Genomic DNA, 18,621 nt, shown 5'->3' on the forward strand with positions numbered 1-18,621 from the left:
AACTCCACTCTAACTAGCAAGAGACTGTGGTTGGTTTTTGTCTCCACCAGGCCGAAGGCATGGGGGGAGAGTATGTTTTGCACTCCGTCCGTCCGTCCGTCCGTCCGTCCGTGTGTCCGTGTGTCTGTCCGTGAGCAGCTAATCTCGGCCACCGTTAACCCGGTCGATGCCAAATTTTGCACACACACTCCCTGGATGCCAACGATGAACCTCTGCCCCAAACTTTCCAGAACGGCCTGTTATAGCGCCACCAAGAGGCCGCTTTGTGCAAAACAAGTTTTTGCACAGTACACCTACAGATTTTGTCCAAACATCACGCAAATTGGTACACAGTCTCTCTAGAGCCATTCAACGAAACCGGTCTTTCAGATTTCCAGAACGGCCTGTTATAGCGCCACCAGGAGGCCGCTCCAGGAGGCCGCTTTGTGCAAAACAAGTTTTTGCACAGTACACCTACAGATTTTGTTCAAACATCACGCAAATTGGTACACAGTCTCTCTAGAGCCATTCAACGAAACCAGTCTTTCAGATTTCCAGAACGGCCTGTTATAGCGCCACCAGGAGGCTGCTTTGTGCAAAACAAGTTTTTGCACAGTACACCTACAGATTTTGTCCAAACATCACGCAAATTGGTACACAGTCTCTCTAGAGCCATTCAACGAAACCAGTCTTTCAGATTTCTCAGACTCCATCCTGATTGGTTAAGATTGGCTTCCAAAGTTCACAGGAGTGCTCAGTTTCAAACAAAATGCTGCAAATCATGAACACATCGCGTGATTTCCGTGAAATTGTGCACCCACATTCCCACTAGGCCGAGGACGGAATGCCACATGAACAATTTCAACTCAGCCTCAAGGTGGCGCTATAACTGGCCCAAAACTGTTTTTACCTCTAACTGCACGGATCTGTGGATAACTTTGTATGCCAACTCCCTAGAGGCCAAGGAAAAACCTTTGCCTGGAATTTTTCACATCAGCTCATCCTGGTGGAGACCTGTGCCCAGAAGGGCACTTTTATTGTATTATTATTATTAGTGTCGTTGCCCAAAGGGCAAACAGACTATAGTTATTGTCGCACTTTCTTATTTTCCTTTTTCCGGAGTAACCTACCTAACGTCCGCTGTGATTGGCTGAGCTTTGCATAACAGTAGCTAATTGACTGTTGTTACGTAACCAACAACAACTATGTTTTACAATCGTTTATAAAGACATGAATTCCCTTGCAGGGGCAAGAAGACCAAACTATTCTAGCGTTATAGAGTTTTTTCAAAATTACGACTTTTCTAGTTATTAATATTATTATAATAATTTTCCATTAGTGCAATGTATACATTTCTTTCTGGTGTGAACATTTCTGTATAACACCCCTCCCCCCATAAAGACATGCGGGACCCATGGTGATACTCATGTCATATCCCAAGGTTGGCAGGTCTGAGAGACTAATATCATATAATATTGTGTGAAAACGCGTGTGTCGAATTTGAAGTCTGTGGGGCGAACGGTTCTGGAGCACAACTAAATTGCAGCGATAACATGGGCCAAGCAGTTCTATAAGTGGCGTGCACAGACATTTAGAGGGGCAGGTGCTCAAGTGAAAAAAGGGCACCTTGTGCAGCGCGTGGAACCGGCCGGTTGCCTTAATAGTGTAAGATTTATAGATTTTGGGGCCTAAATAATATATTAGAAGCTTTTTATCAAGAATTGACCATGGTCCACATACTGTACAGTGTACACTGTACAAAAAAGGGCACAATGCCAAAAGGGCAGGGGGTGCTCTAGCACCCCCTCTATCTGTGCACGCCACTGAGTTCTACTACAGTTCACCTCACAGTTGCAGCGTAGCCACGTGGAACGTCTGTAATAACCAGTGGTGGAAGGTAACTAAGTACTTTTATTCTATAGGCCAAGACGTTCCTCCTACGGGGCGTGCAGGAGTTTGACATCAGGGGCGATAGTTGCCCAGGTGAGCTGCTGGTCTACGGATCGCGGGCCTTCCCCATCGGGACTAACCAGGATGGACGGGTCTTCCTCGCCGGGGCCTACTACGGGCGGGGCAGGGTTGTTGTGTTCACGCACGAGAGCTACTTAGGAAGAGTGGTGGAAAGTACTTTTACTTAACTACTATACAATTTGAGGTATTTGTACTTTACTTGAGTATTTCCAATTTCCAGTACTTTTACTTCTACTCCACTACATCTCGGAGGCAACATTTGTACTTTTACTCCATTACAATTATTTGAAAACTTTAGTTACTAGTTACTTTGAAGATTTAAATTTTGATTAGAAAACAGACATTAACCACTTCAACCCTATACATTTTGACCATTTTAAAATAGCAGATCTACAACCTCACAATGTGTCGCAACGCTACGCATTGTGAGCTTGTAGATCTGCTATTTTCAACAGACTTTCAGTACACATTTTGAACTTGTGAAGTTGGACATTCTGCAATATGAGTACTTTTACTTTTAGTACATTTTTAATTCCGTACTTTTACTTGTAACAAAGTACTTGATCAAGTATTGATCAAAGAATCACACCAAAAAGGACTCGACTCACATCTTTCGATCTAGCATGCAACAATTTCGTTTTTTAGTTTAGTTATAGTCTTTTGAATAAAATTCCATTTAGTTTTGTTCTAATTTTATAGTCATCGGAAATGTTTTAGCTTTAGTCTAGTTTCAGTTGACTACAGTACATACAGTATCAAGAATGTAGTTGACTAAATCAATCCAGTTGATTTACTCAGCATTTTTTGGCAGTGCCTTGATGGCGTCACAATGCCTGATTTTACAGTTAGTTGCATGCTGAAAATTGCCGTTCCACAAGCTTGTAGATCGGCTATGACTTGTCATTATATTTAGTCTTACAGTTATAATAAGATTATAACCATCATGATACAAAATGTCCAATAAAAACAGTATAGTTTTAGTCATCATAGCTTAGTTTTTATTTAGTTTTCGTCAGTGAAAAGAGGTAGTCAACATTGTTCGTAATAGTCGACAAAATACGACAGGTGAGGTGTGAATTAGACAAAAACTCATCATATACTGCATAGGAGCCTATGTTCATATTGATCAATATATATGATATAACTGCAGTGGTTCTCAGACGTTTTCTGTCTCAGGTCACCCCTGGAATGTAACTTTTCCATCCAAGGCATCCCCTGGATTACATTGTTACTTTATATATATATATATTTGTGGCATATTAACGGTACGCAAAAATGTAAATATTTCCAACTAAGATACAATGTCACGAGGAAGCTTCCATTCTGGCGAGCGGGAAATCACACTTGACATTCAAGTGAATCCCAGCATCCCTATTGTGGGAGGGGGGACATTCACCAAAAATATCAGATCTACAAGCTCTCAACGCGTCACGATGTGACACGTTGTAAGCTTGTAGATCCGCATTTTTTGGCGATGTTGCTTGGTGGTCTGTCCGACCTAACTGAAGTGATATTGATGAATTCCAAATATTATCAAAGTATTCTGCGGTACACCTGTACTTGCATCTCAGCAGTCAGTGGTTCTCAACCTGTGGGTCCGGAACCCCAGGGGGGCCCCTACATGATTTCGGGGGATTCCCAGGTGACAATTAAAGAGACATGGACTTTTAAGACCTTTTTAATACCTAAAAAGAAGAAAATAAATGCAAAAGACTGCATCAAAAGTAATCACCGAACTGTAGACTATACTATACTATTAAAATAATAAGAAATAAATGTCAAATAATATGATCTAGATTCTAGAAGCTCACAACGCTTCGTGATATTTAGTCGACTAAAACTATAAACTAAAACATTTCAGATGACTAAAATATGACTAAAACTAAATGGAATTTTATTCAAAAGACTTTGACTAAAACTAAACCAAAATGTGCTGTTGAAATCAAGCCTTCGTGTGTGTGTGTGTTATTAACAGGCGCTGGCTGGATTCCTGCACAACGCCCTCCACTGGTTGGACAAGGGACGGCAGGGGGTGGTCGGTGTCCACCCGGACGTTGACTTTGCCCGTCCTCTGCTCAGCCAATCAAGACTGCTGTGTACGAGTACGGGCTTCCGGAAGGACCTGAGCGTGTTTGTGCGCGACACCTACAGGTGCAAGAAGGTCCTAATATATTTGTATGAGACACGAGCAGGTGCACGTCCCAAAAAATTATGTTTGTATGAGACACTTATATAGGTGCACTATAAAACCGACCTGTCGAGGAGCGCATTTTGGTACACTCTTATTTCACTGTATACACAAATCCATTTACATTATCGATACTTTTACTTAAGTAAAATAGCAGATCTACAAGCTCACAACGCGTTGTAGATCGGCTATTCTTGGCAAGTGTTCCTTCTCCCCAGAATAGGATTGCTGGGGATTTTGATTATCGCGGTAATATCGTTGTTCGCAATTATGTTTGCCACGATAGTGGCGACGTGTAATTTTCATATCTTCCCATCCCTGCCATGCACTATAGTGATGAGCATAAAGACGAGATCCTGAACTTTGTGGCAGAAGGAGGAGGTCTGTTGATCGGAGGACATGCCTGGCACTTTTGCTACACACACTCTCTGGCCGACTATCCAGGTATGTATGATTATTATTATTATTATTATTATCATTATTACTAGGGATGCACAGAAAGGGAAATTCTTGGTCGAAACCGAATACCGAATATAGGAAACAGTTGGCCGAAAACTGAATACCGACTATCCGAATATGATTAATATTATATACTGTATCTTTTTGTCCTACCATTGCTGTCATGGCCGTACCTTAAAGGAAATGGTTATGGCAAAACTTAAATAATAATCACTATTATGGGTCCATAAAACATTTATTCAGTTCTTTTGAATGCATTCATTGCATACACTATTCGGCGATATATCTTTTCTGCCTATTCGGGGCCGAAACCGAATAGGCCGAAAATGCATTTTTAGCCATTTTCTGCCCAATATCTTCTGCGGCCGAATATTCGGTGCATCACTAATTATTACCATGGACTAAACCCTGGAGAATAAAGGAAGGTTGCAGCCCTATTTGAGGCGTATTATTGTGTGGTGCAGTGAATGGATGGTTGCAGCCCTATAAAGCATGCTGTGTGTGTGTGTGTGTGTGTTGTGTGACGCAGGGAATCGTCTCCTGTCCAGGATGGGTGTCAGTCTGACAGAACACGTGCTGGACGCTGGCTGCTACTGGCCATAGATCTCACGGCAATGTGTAAATCACAGTAGTTTGACCCATTTTGACCTGAGATCAGATTCTAAAAAATGTCTTCTACATCCTGACAGTTTTCTGAAAAAGCTATGTTTCTATGTCAGTCGTTCTTCGATTTTTCAAAAATAGCAGACCTTGTAGATCTGCTATTTTTCAATAGACATCAGTTCCTACGTCATTGGATCATTTGGTTGACTTGTTATTTTTGTTGTTTTCAATTAAAAGTATTTGATTCATGGTTGTGTTTATGGCACTTTTGTTTGCATAAGACGACCGATATTATGAAATACTTTTGTATTTTTATCAATTAAGACAATTAAAGCATGCATGCTATAAACTGCTTGTGGTAATCTGGTTCTCGGAATAGGAGAGAGAGACTGATTTCCCTTTAGAACTGAATAGGAACTCAACTGGGACTTTTCAAGTCACCAACTTAAATGTGTTTGTTATTCTTCATGAATGTTCAAAGCTGTTTATTTTCTGCAGTTTAATTAAAAAAAAATCTGTTAACCTTTTAATTCATGTTTCCGACTCTCATTTCATTGGTTTTCACTCACTCATTGAGCTCCTCATCCGAATCTGGTACATTTTCTGGTTTATACGCAGTCAATTTATTTATCTTTATACCCACCTTTATCATTAGTTATACTTGCGCAACTTGCTACAAAAACACTGACTGATTTTACTGTTAACAATTTGCAAGAACTGATTGTGTCCAGTTAGCTCGGCAGGTAGAGCTCTTGCCTTTGGGACACAACGTCATGAATTCAAATCCGGGTACTGCCAACACCGTGTATGAGTCTTCAAGAACCCTGCCCCCCACTATAAAAAAAACAACCCTGTCTGAACAGAAACTAATAGTTTTCATAATCCTCATGGGGGCCCGTCCATGGTTTAGCCAGGGGAGGGCGGTGTTGGACAGTGTCTTGACTGTCTTCAGTGCGTTTGGGTGCAATTCTCCGAAAATCCTCATGGGGGCCCTGGCCCTCCGGCCCCCACAGACTCTGTCACTGCCTGTCAAAATTCCACCGTCTTCTTTTTAGTTTAGTTTAGTCTTCCATGTTTCTATGGCTTATTGTGCATATTATTCTTATTGCTTTCCTGCTTGGTCCTGCCTTATCGCTGCTTGCAGCGATTCTTTTTTTCTAGTTTTTTCCGTATTACTGTGGGAGAGTTCAATCATCCAATCCACTAAGCAACTCAAAGCATTGTCATTTTGGCACATTTTTGGGGGCGTTACACTAGTGGTGGAAAAAGTACTCAATTGTTTTACTTAGGTAAAAGTACCAATACTGCAATTTAGAACTACTTCGTTACAAGTAAAAGTACGAAATTGAAAAAGTACTAAAAGTACTCATATTGCAGAATGTCCCAAGTTCAAAATGTGTACAAAATCTATGCATTGTGAGCTTGTAGATCGGCTATTTTCAAATGGCCGAAATGTATAGGGTTGAAGTGGTTAATGTATGTTTTCTGATCAAAATTTAAATCCCCAAAGTAACTAGTAACTAAAGTTTTCAAATAATTGTAGTGGAGTAAAAGTACAAATGTTCTGAAGTAAAAGTACTGGAAGTTGGAAATACTAAAGTACAAATACCTCAACATTGGGTTCAGTGATGCTTGCGGAACTTGACTTCGACTCGTTCCTTACCGCACTGTCGTGGCAATAATCACGTTAAACCACACCCTCTCGTGTAATATTGCTTAATTATTAACCATTTAGGTTTACTTTATTTTTATGTTTGCATAGAATGTTACTGTTTGATTTGAAATGTATTCATGTGTTTTATTACATGCCAAATGGGAGGCACTACCACAATTATTTTACTCATTTAATATCAGTTAAAGGTATATTCAGTGATTTCACTTAATTCAAATATCACTTATTTTTTTGTTTTGTTGTGATAATCCTCCCTACTATAGAGTGTGCTGGCCATATAAGGAGTTCCTCCCTGTCCCCAGTTAACCCCTGGGGGTCAAAAAACCTTAGGTTTCGTTTTTGACTCTCTATCCTGATTGGACGAAAGGCTGGGTCCCACAGCCAAAAACGAAACCTAAGGTTTTTTGAGTGAAATCACTGAATATACCTTTAAGGAACAAATGTACACATGCATTTTTAATGCTTTTTATTTTTTTAGGTTCTATATGACCTCAATTACCCCCAAACAACCTGAACTTCGAACATTCAGTGGATTTTCTGTGGTCTGGGGGTTTTCTCTGTGTGTTCTGAAACCTTTTGAGCTGCAGTCGGAAAAGCTTTCCAGCAGAGCACTTGTTGAGGCTAATTATTCAGACCACAGAAAATCCACTGAATGTTCAAAGTTCAGGGTGCAAGTAAGGGGAAAAAAGAAGGGAAACAAATGGTCACCAGACCTTTAAGGATTTTATCCTTTAAGAATAATTATCATGACAAAGATCTGGACTGGATTAATTGTGGCATAGGAGCGTAATTCATTTAATCCCTGTTGGGTTGCACGTGGTTTGTTAAACTGTTAAATCTGTTATTGTGAGTGTGGGCCACTATATATATGTCCACACTCACTCCAGAGGGTCACTATATTTCCACACTCACTCCAGAGGGTCACTATATTTCCACACTCACTCCAGAGGGCCACTATATTTCCACACTCACTCCAGAGGGCCACTATATGATATGATATAGTATGATATAGTACTTTATTGTCAGTTCACACTGAAATGTGTCTTGCGACACAGCAGCCAAGTATGCAGAACACATATACACAGATTTGACATAACACAAAGAACAAGACAATTTACATGCATAAAGACAAGAGCAATATCCACCGCTTAGATTATGCTGTGTCTACTACATCTCCTCAAGCCTCAAGGTCGACTGGTGGACAAATGACCTCTTTAGTCTGACCTTATTGTATGCTGGTACAATATATCTCCTTCCTGAAGGTAGCAACGTATATTCTCCATACAACACATGCTTAGTATTAAGAGGTGATATTCCTTGCTAACCTTAGGATGCTGTTATCATATGTGGATGTATAAAGTTTCTGAAGTTGTTGTCCAACAATCTTTGAACAAATGTTCAGTTGTTGCAGCAGTTGTGACTTTAGGGCTGCAGACAAACATCCATACCAGGTGGTAGTACAGTACTGAAGAACACTCATAACAGAAGTGAAAAACAAAAGAAGAATCCGTCTACTAGCACCGAAGGATCTTAGACGGCGAAGGAAGTAGATTCTTTGCTTTGTTTTCTTACACACTGAATCAATCTGATCTTTCCATGACAATAGATTACTATTGCCTTTTAGATTACTACTCCTAGGTATTTGTACGAACATACCTGGTTGATCGGTTCACCATGAATAGTAATGGGGGATCTGTGTATCTCTGGTGGTGTACCAAAAACAATCTCTTCTGTCTTTTTTGTGTTAATGATGAGAGTGTTGTTATCACTCCATTCAACCACCTTATTTACTCTGTGTTGGTGCAGTCCAGGATCACTGGAACTATCTAGGAGAGAAATCAAAACGGTATCATCTGAGTATTTTAGAATGTATTGGTCTGGTGTGTCAGTGCGACATTCAGACAGGCATTCCTCAATACGACAGCTGTCAGTATAAAGGGTGAAAAGTACAGCTGAGCTCACACACCCCTGGGGAGCACCAACATTAGTAGTTAATGCTGATGAGATGGTTGTGTTCACTTTCACCCTCTGTACGCTGTTAGTAAGAAAAGAAGCATACAAGTGAATTAAGTATGGATTCAGTTCCAACTGTACCATTTTTGACACTAGTATATATGTATTGTATTGAAATTGAAGAAAAGTCTAAGAATAGCACTCTCGCATGATTCTTATTTGACTTATCTAGGTGTTTTGTAATTAAGTGGACCAGTGTCACAACTGCATCCTCTGTACCGCAACCCTTTTTATAGGCAAACTGACTGGGGTCAAATTTGTCTTTGGTTATACTAACAAGATGTTGTAACAGTATTCTTTCAAGTGATTTCATAATCACTGAAGTGAGAGCTATGGGTCTATAATCCTTATGTTCTTTTGGACATTGGATTTTGGGTAGTGGTTTTATGTGTGAGGTTTTCCAAGACAAAGAGAGGTTTGGAATATTGGTTGCCACACTGGAGCCAGCTCAGATGAAACGTTTTTGAGGAGAAAAGCACTGCATTCATCTGGCCCATTAGCTTTCCTTGTGTTAGTACACTAAAACACTTTCCTTACATCCTCTTCAGTGATGGTAATTCTGTCTGAGGGGGCAGGTGTTACAGCCTTCAGTATTTCAGTACACTTTGAGGAATTGTCCAATGAATTCAAATCTGGCGAAAAGGGTATTTAGGCCATTAGAAAAGACAAGTTCATTTTCAGTCACAATGCTATGAGACCCCCCGCTTTCGCAGAAGTCCTCTTCTCCGAAGCTTGTGGGCAAGCGGCAGAAGTGCTCCAGACAGAGATTCAGTCTCTGCTGGAGAAGAAGGCCGTCAGAGAGGTACCATTGACTCAGCGTCGCAGCGGTTTTTACTCCCGCTACTTCCTGGTCAAGAAAAAGGCGGGGGGCTACGTCCGATCCTGGACCTACGAGCTCTCAATCGGTACCTCAAGACCTTCAACTTCAAAATGCTGACGGCCAAGTCCCTCGTACGTTCCATACGTCCGAACGACTGGTTCACGTCGATAGACCTGAAAGACGCCTATTTTCACATTCCCATCTACCCACCTCACAGGAAATTCCTGAGGTTCGGTTTCAAGGGGAGAGTGTACGAGTGGTGCTCCACATGACCTCCCTGGGGCTCACCATCAATCACGAGAAGAGTGTTCTGGTCCCCACAAGGTCGATAGACTTCATAGGCATAGCACTGGATTCAGTCTCCTACATGGCTCGACTGAGCCAAGCGAGGATGGACGCTTTCCTGCAGTGCGTGACGCTGTTCAGGACGGGACGGAGGGTCCCCTTCGGAACCTGCCTAAGGATGGCCGGGCTCATGGCATCGGCCATCTCCCTAGTACGGCTGGGCAGGCTATACATGAGACCTTTCCAGAGATGGATAAGGTCCCTAGGTGTGCCCACCAGGTGCCTGTCACGGTGAGTGACGGTATCTGCAGGCTGTGTACCTGAAGTGGTGGTCAAACAGATGTGTCCTGGTGGAGGGTGTTCCCCTGGGACAGACCCTTACCAGGAAGATCGTCACCATGGACGCCAGCATGTCGGGGTGGGGGGCCACCCACGACGGCAGGACGGCCAGAGGAGAGTGGCACGGAGCCATGAGACGTGCACACATCAACTATCTGGAGCTCCTGGCGGTCTTCCTTGCCCTGCGGCACTTCAAACCGCTTATCCAGTGGTGTCACGTTCTGGTTCGAACCGACAACACCACGACAATGTGCTATATCAACAAGCAGGGAGGGCTCAAATCCCTACGCCTGCACACGTTGGCACACAGGCTCCTGACATGGTGCCACGAGCATCTGCTGTCAGTCACGGCCTGCCATGTCCCAGGACTCCTGACCACAGGAGCCGACCTGTTGTCCAGAGGTCCACTCCGTTACCACGAATGGTCACTGCACAAGGAAGTAGCAGCTCAGATATGGGCCAGGTACGGCATGCCGGTGGCGGACCTGTTCGCATCAGAAGGGAACACGAAGTGTCAGTACTTCTTCTCCCTGACAGGGTCCCCGACTCTGGGCATGGATGCGTTGGCGCACCCTTGGCCGAGGGGCCTGCTTTACGCATTCACTCCTCTGCCCCTGATCCCCCCCCCCCGCCAGGGTGAGGACTCAGGGCCTATGCATGCTACTGGTGGCCCCGGCTTGGGGGTCTTGGAGGTCGGACATAGTCCCACTCCTGTACGACCAACCCTGGCAGCTCCCGCTGCGGAGGGACCTGCTCACTCAAGCGGGGCAGGAGATCTTCCATCCATGTCCACAGGACCTGGACCTCTGGGTCTGGCCCGTGATGGGCTGAACCTGGATGCCGAAGGCCTGCCCCCGAACGTCATCACGACGATTCTAGGGGCGAGAGCCCTGTCTACTAGGCAACGATACAACACGGCCTGGACCGTGTTCGAACGTTGGTGTGCGGCCAGACCTGTACGGGTTATCCCGTTTCAGGCTTCAGTGAGGCACATTCTGACCTTCTTGCAGGAATTCCTGGACAGAGGTCTAGGCCAATCCTCTGTGAAGGTCAACCTGGCGGCCATTTCGGCGTACCACGTGGGGGTAGACGGAAAGACAGTAGGTGAGAACCTGCTAGTCCGTCGTTTCATGGCTGGCGTTAGGCGAGCCTGTCCAGTTTCCAGATCTCTGGTCCCGTCCTGGGACCTGACTCTGGTGCTGGACGCCCTTTCACAGGGCCCCTTCGAGCCACTGGGGACAGTGGACTTGAAGTTCCTCACACTAAAGACTGCTCTGCTGGTCGCCTTGACGACTGCAAAGCGAGCCAGTGACATACATGCGCTTTCGGTCAACCCGAGCTGCATGAGATTCAGCGGGAACGACTCTAGAGTCTCTATTAGGCCGAGCCTCGCGTTCTTGCCTAAGAATTTCCCCTCTGGCTGCGCCCTGGTCGATCTGATGGCATTTCACCCGCAACCTTTCTCCTCTGTGGAGGATAGGAGGTTGAATTGCCTATGCCCGGTCAGAGCGCTGATACACTATGTGGACAGAACTGCTCCTTTCAGGAATGGGGATCAACTGTTTGTGTCATGGGGTTCCCAAAGTAAGGGGAAACCGATAACGAAGGTAAGACTTTCACAATGGATTGTGGAAGCCATTCGTTTGGCATACGCCGAGAGAGGGGTGGAGCCCCCAGGGGGCTTGAGGGCTCACTCTACTAGGGGTATGTCTGCATCCTGGGCGCTCGCTAAGGGTGTCCCCATTCAGGATGTCTGTACAGCGGCGAGCTGGTCGTCCCCTTCAACCTTCGCCACATACTATAACTTGGATGTGGTGCCGTCTGCAATGGCTCATGCCGTTTTAGACGTCGCTTCCAGGTGAGAGGTGGGTTGGGTTGGCCGTCACAGGTGAAAAACCTGTGACGTTGGTTGGGACTTGTTCAACTGGTAGGTAGCTATACGGGAGTTTATATTTCCCCATAGGGCGATTCAATGAGTGAAGGAGTTTATAATAACTATAGGTTACTTTAGTAACCCCAGTTATTTAAATGACTGAGCGAGGTGAATCGCCCGAAAGACTACCCTTCTGACTTAACTAAGCAGAAGCCAATCTGGTTAACATGGAATGACCCGTATGGCATGTTGGGTACGTTATCACCCCGGTGGGAGGGGTGATCATCATGCCATGGGCGGGTAGAAGTCCCGACCAATGAAATTGTTCGTGAAGTATATGGTTTAATTATGTGTGTTCGTGCCAGAGATGGCACTCCCCATAGGGCGATTCACCTCGCTCAGTCGTTTAAATAACTGGGTTTACTAAAGTAACCTATAGGTAAATGAGGATACTTTGCCGCACTACTCCTCCCACAGTTTTTACCGCACACACTCGTGCCATATGTCAAATCGACCGGGAATCGTGTGCTTGTATTTTGCTAAGAGATCCGTTGTATAGTTTAATTGATATTAATGAATTCGTTCTCCATAGACTTATAATGGAAAAATCGAAGACAACATGTAAGTATTTTTTTCCCTTGGAGACCGTAAGCGCCATATTTACAAGACTTGTGGGGGAGGTTCATAATAATTATGAAAATTAATTGAAAAGAAATTACATCAGTCGGCCTCATGGTGGCGCTATAACAGCTCACTTTACGTTTTTCCCTATAACTCTTGAACCGTAAGACATATAATCAAAATGTATTTTTCCATGGATTCCTTGGGTCATGACACATCTCCCCATATAGGCCACGCCAATTTTCGTCAGGGGAAAAGAATCCTCCAAATTTGGATTTTCTTCAAAACACACTTTTTGCTCCTCCTCCTACAGATTTTGTCCAAATCTCACAAAAATCGGCCCACATGATCTCCGGACCTATCTGATTAAAACACCAACTGCAGAATTTTGGTAGTGCGTATCGTTCGGCCGTAATTGTCGTCCAAAGATAGTAGGAGGGGCCTATTTTACTAAATATGCCATAAATCACGAACGGAATGTCCAATCCATCCCAAATTTGAATCACATGTCGCGGGTGGTTCAATCAAGTTCCAAAAGCATTTTCATCCATAGGGGGCGCCACAAATGCCACAAATGTAACCGTATGGTGCAAAAACATGATTTTTGGGAGACACATCCCCTCCGAATTACTTACTGTACGCATGATCAAAAGGTTGACGTGACATTGTAATTGGCTAGCAACATTAGTGGGAGGGGCCTATGTAAGCGACTGCGGCAACTACACTTTGCAATTTTTAAAAATTGCGACCTTTCTAGTAATATTTGTGCACATAATGGCCAATAGCCAAGAAGAAGCTATGCTTGTCCATTCCAAAAGGTAGCAATGTAGTTCTGCTTGTCCATCAAACCCTAGACCAGAGGCTGTAGGAGAGAGCAGAATGACAACAGTATCCTCAACCAGGTCTGGGATTGGTCAACGCCCCAGAATGGTCCAGGATGTTGGCTCTGGATGAAGACACTCTGTCATCGATGGCTTGTTATACCGCAGCTGGCAACGATCCAAGGAGGGAAGCAAGTTACAACAGCTCCTGGTGCCCCTTCACGTCCACGGCCCAGTGGGGATGGGCCTCGGTGGGCTCTATAGAACCTACAAAGACTTGGGGCCTGGTTCTACTGGCCTCAGGAAGTGGAACTGTCCATTCACAACTGTGACCGCCTAAGTCCTACCCAGTGCTCACACATTGCACTATGCCAGTAGTACCAGGTGGGGTCCAGATGTGTAGGAGAGGACTTTGCCTCTGTGGTTCAACTTCGTCAACAAAGAAGGGGGACACGTCGAGCTCTGTAGTAAATAGCCATGCACTGTGCTGCTGTAGCAGAGTGGCTCACAACCTCAGCCTGATACCTAAAAGTTGCATGCATTACATTGGTGCTGTGACCTGGATCGGGTTTCCCCATGGGAGGTCAAAAGGAGGGTGAGTGTAGCAGAGCGGCTCACAACCTCAGCCTGTTGACCTAAAACTCTAATATCTCTCCCGAGCTATAGGGAATTCCCTTTGGCTTCTTAGTGGTTAATGATCTTGGCTTTCCACGTGGGAGACACAGGTTCGAATCCCAGGCGTTACACTGGGGCTTTGGAATGGAAGGACAAACTGGGCAGGCTACTAACTTGGCCTCACTCCCAGAACCCACCTCACCCCTACCCATTTTGATAGGCTGGAATGGCTTGTCAGTAATACCAGTTTTCTCTATTAGGTAGTTGCAGTGTCTCTTCCTGGGTAGATTCAAGTAACCCACCAGTCATTAAAATAGTCTTCCTTCAGGTGTGTCACATAAAAATAAGTGCCTCCTCTCCCAGACCTTAGAGAGTATAGATAGGCTATATCATGAGTAACTATGACCACAATGGAAACAAGTCCCAGAAGTTCTGGCAGGATGATAACTTTTAGCTGTGTCATGGTGGAGCTATGTTAACATTTATAGACCGATACTGTATAACAGCTAGGTGATAAAAGATAGAAGTTCATTGTTTGTGCTAATGGCAATTGCTAGCTTTTTAGAATACATTACTGCTGAAATTTGAATGTGTTAAAGCATGGAGAATCAATCACAATCTGCTAGCCTATGTGCAGACAGTTTTGTGAAAATGGTATGTAGCCGATGTTAGCAGCACCCTTTGAAGAATTGCCAACGCATGTTGTTATTTTCTGCCAGGTGAAAACCAGAACCAAATGTTCGTTCTTTCCTCTTTTTGTTTAGTTTTCTCTAGGTAAAAACAATTCGGCAGATGTACGGTAGGTAGTTTTGTTACTCTTGTGAAAAGTAGACTCAATTCAACTCATTAGTCTGACAATTTGACATTTTTCACATAGGCCTAGTAAAGTATGACATGGTATAATTGTACAAAATGGTCAGCAGTAGTCTTTGGTACTGCTGCAGCACTTGAACTTGACCCCAATAGTAAAGGGAATTGAACACCATGTTAGCATGGAATTGATGTATTTATTCAATCCTTGAATTCAAACACTGTATAATTACTTATTCCACATCATGATCATTTATACAAAAACAGCATCTACTTGCTGGAATGCTGTTTGAAGCATCCATTGACTTGAGTGAAGTTAAAGTGACAGCCAATGTTAAAATAATACATTTAAGTCGTGGTATTTAAGGTATGGCTTTGATGCAGCCGAAAAATGGTTGTTCACTGCCATCTAGTGGTGGTCATATGCAACGCAACTGCAGGTTTGGATCAACATAATTCTACACGTGGTGCATCATGTAGTTGATTTAAATCAACACAATTGTAGTAACTGGAATATTTGTCATAATTTCATCACAAATGATATTATATCATAGTATTATAGTATATTAACATGTGCATTGAGGAGTAATTAAGTGAAAGTCAGAGCTGCAGCAGCACTGACCCCACATCATGATTGATTGAAATATTTATTAACAGTTTGCAGAATTACAGTAGGCTACATTTCAAGCACAAACTCAATACAAAGACTGTTAACTGGTGGACAACCCAGTTAAGCATTACACTTGTTTACAAGAGGGTCCACCTTGTTCAATTCATCAAAACATTTAGAGATCGTACAAATAGACACTTGATGATGAGGATGGAGAACATGAGAGAAGGTGCACACACAGAGACACAAAGTGAGGATGTTGTAGCCACGTGGCGTGAGTAAGTTATGTCATGTGGAAGAGATTGAGAAGAGAATCTATGACCCAGGTTAGTCCAAGGTTTAATACTGGCCACTGTGGCCAGCAGAAATAACTGATATGGAACAGTAGGCTATGAACCCTAGCGTCACTATCCTGGGCATTACATTATAAACATTCGAACAATGTAGCCTAGTCTTATACCATGCGAGTTAGAAGCCACACGTCCTTCTGACGTTATTCCTTACTTGCAGTTTGTCTCCTTTTTCTTTTGACCAATTGATCAATCTAAACTTTCAAATGGGCAACGATAATTGTCAGAGACAGTTTATTTTTTTAATTTTCTATTTATTTTAGCTGCCCCGCCCCGCCCCTACCTATACCAACCCATTGTAACTTCAAACTCCATCGTAAACACCCATCCTTTTATCTGGTGAGCTGATATCATGACTGTCTGATACTATACCCACCTAATACGTGAGGTGCCCGTGTTTCTTATTACTTTTTGAGGGGCGCTAGCCCCCCTATGTCCAGCTTTTGGTGTAGGTGTAGGCTATGCATTGGCACAAACTTTGCCATACATTAATGTGAAATTCCCAATGACAATGAATGGAGATTTTTACGTCATAGTGTCTGTCTGAGTATGATGATAAGCGGTAATCACCCCTTAAACGTTTCATGACATTCATTTTCATTAATTTTTCTTTTTTTTTCTTTTGGGTTTTATAAACTTTGAACATTCAGTGGATTTTCTGTGATCTGGGATTTTCTCTGTGTCTGTGAAGCCTTTTGAGCTGCAATGAAAACAGTGAAAACAGTGCCATCTGCTGGCAAATCCCATTGTCATATATGGGATTTGCTGGCTCTTACATCACACTCCGCAGGAAAATCAGAGCACTTGTTTGAGCCAGAAAACCCCAGACCACAGAAAATCTACTGAATGTTAACATTCAGGTTTTTTGGGTGCAAGAATTGAGAAAAATAAGAAAAATTATTTTCTTTTATGTCCAAACTCTTTAAGTATTTAATGATGACGTATGATGTCTGATGATCCCACATGACGTCAAATGGGGCAGACTAATAGACTAATGGCGGACTAGACTAATTCTACACACAAAAAAGTTGTTGGAGCGGCTAGCGCTACTCAATAAAATGCGCTTAGTGGTAGTCATCTATGATGTATCTATGATGTATGACTCAACATACTGACATTGACTTCACATAAGTTATGATTTTGTTTGGTAACTATTTACTTATGATGCTAATTATAATTAATAAATAGTACAATAAGGAGTTTATATAAGAACCTAGGAGTGAAGCCTTAGATTTATTATTTAGGGCCGGTTCCAAACTAGCTGGGGTTGGGCCGCTGTTGACATAATATGGGAGATAACTTGTCAAAAAGACTGAAGCTGGACTTTGCTACAAAGCGCTCATTTATCAACCCATATCCAGACTGTGACCAGGGCAGCCTCACGTCCAAAGCGGGTCTGGACGTGAACTGTAATAATGAGCCCTTTGACGTCAACGGGAAGGTGAGCGCGGCCTTCCAGAAAAAGGTCCAGAATAAGATCAAAGATCTCCTGCAACAGATGGAGCAAGGTCTGAAGACCGCCGACCCCCATGACTTCTCCACCTACACCGGCTGGACAGGCATCGCTCTGCTTTACCTGCAACTGCACCGCGTGTCCCTCGAGGCCTCCCACCTGCAGAGAGCTCTGGATTATGTGAACAAAGCCCTGAGGAACCTAAAGGGCCGGGTGGTGACCTTTCTGTGCGGAGACGCAGGGCCTCTAGCGGTGGGGGCTGTGGTCCATCACAGGCTCAAGAACACCGCCGACAGTAAGGAGTGTCGGACCAAACTTCTTCAACTGCAGAGGACGATACCGAGTCCAGCTTCAGACATGCCGGATGAGCTGCTGTACGGTCGAGCCGGTTACCTCTATGCTCTGCTCTATGTCAACAAGGAGATAGGACCAAATACAGTGGACGATAGCACTATCACTAAGGTGGTCACAGCCATACTAGCGTCTGGTAAGAATCTATCAACGAAGTGTAAGAAGACAGAGCGCTGTCCGCTGCTCTACGTGTGGTACAAGGAACAGTATGTTGGTGCAGCCCATGGCCTGGCTGGCATCTACTACATGATCATGCAGCCAGGGGCAAAGGTTGATCCAGATGTGCTCACAGAGTTGGTGCGGCCGAGCATCGACTACGTCCGCCACAGGAAGTTTCCCTCTGGAAACTACCCCTCTGCGCTAAGCAAAGAGAGCGACCGGCTGGTGCACTGGTGTCACGGAGCCCCCGGTGTGGTGCACATGCTCATCATGGCATACAAGGTGTTTAAAGACGAGAAGTACTATCGGGATGCAGTGGAGTGTGGAGAGGTGATCTGGAACCGAGGTCTGTTGAGGAAAGGTTATGGAATCTGTCACGGCACTGCTGGGAACGGATACGCCTTCCTGTCCCTCTACCAACTCACACAGGAAAAGAAATATCTGTATCGCGCCTGCAGGTTTGCAGAGTGGTGTTTGGACTATGGGAGCCATGGCTGTCGCATCCCTGACAGGCCCTACTCTCTCTTCGAAGGCATGGCTGGCACGATCCACTACCTGTCTGAGATGACCCAGCCTGAATCCTCCAGTTTCCCTGCCTTTGAGCTTTGACCTGTACACCTCTCCTTGGC

General features: G+C 44.0%; 1 protein-coding gene across 1 annotated transcript; it reads left to right on the forward strand.

The window, feature by feature from the left end:
• Positions 1–17,317: 17,317 nt before the first annotated feature.
• LOC310863551 (lanC-like protein 2) lies at positions 17,318–18,601 on the forward strand (the record flags this gene model as incomplete). The annotated part of the gene is made up of 1 exon (XM_083771981.1): positions 17,318–18,601. One exon carries the CDS (start codon positions 17,318–17,320, stop codon positions 18,599–18,601), a length of 1,284 nt encoding a protein of 427 aa, XP_083628107.1.
• Positions 18,602–18,621: the final 20 nt, after the last annotated feature.

Source organism: Protomyctophum parallelum, assembly GCF_964188405.1.
Source record: "Protomyctophum parallelum genome assembly, chromosome: 8".
In the NCBI taxonomy this organism is placed as follows: domain Eukaryota; kingdom Metazoa; phylum Chordata; class Actinopteri; order Myctophiformes; family Myctophidae; genus Protomyctophum; species Protomyctophum parallelum.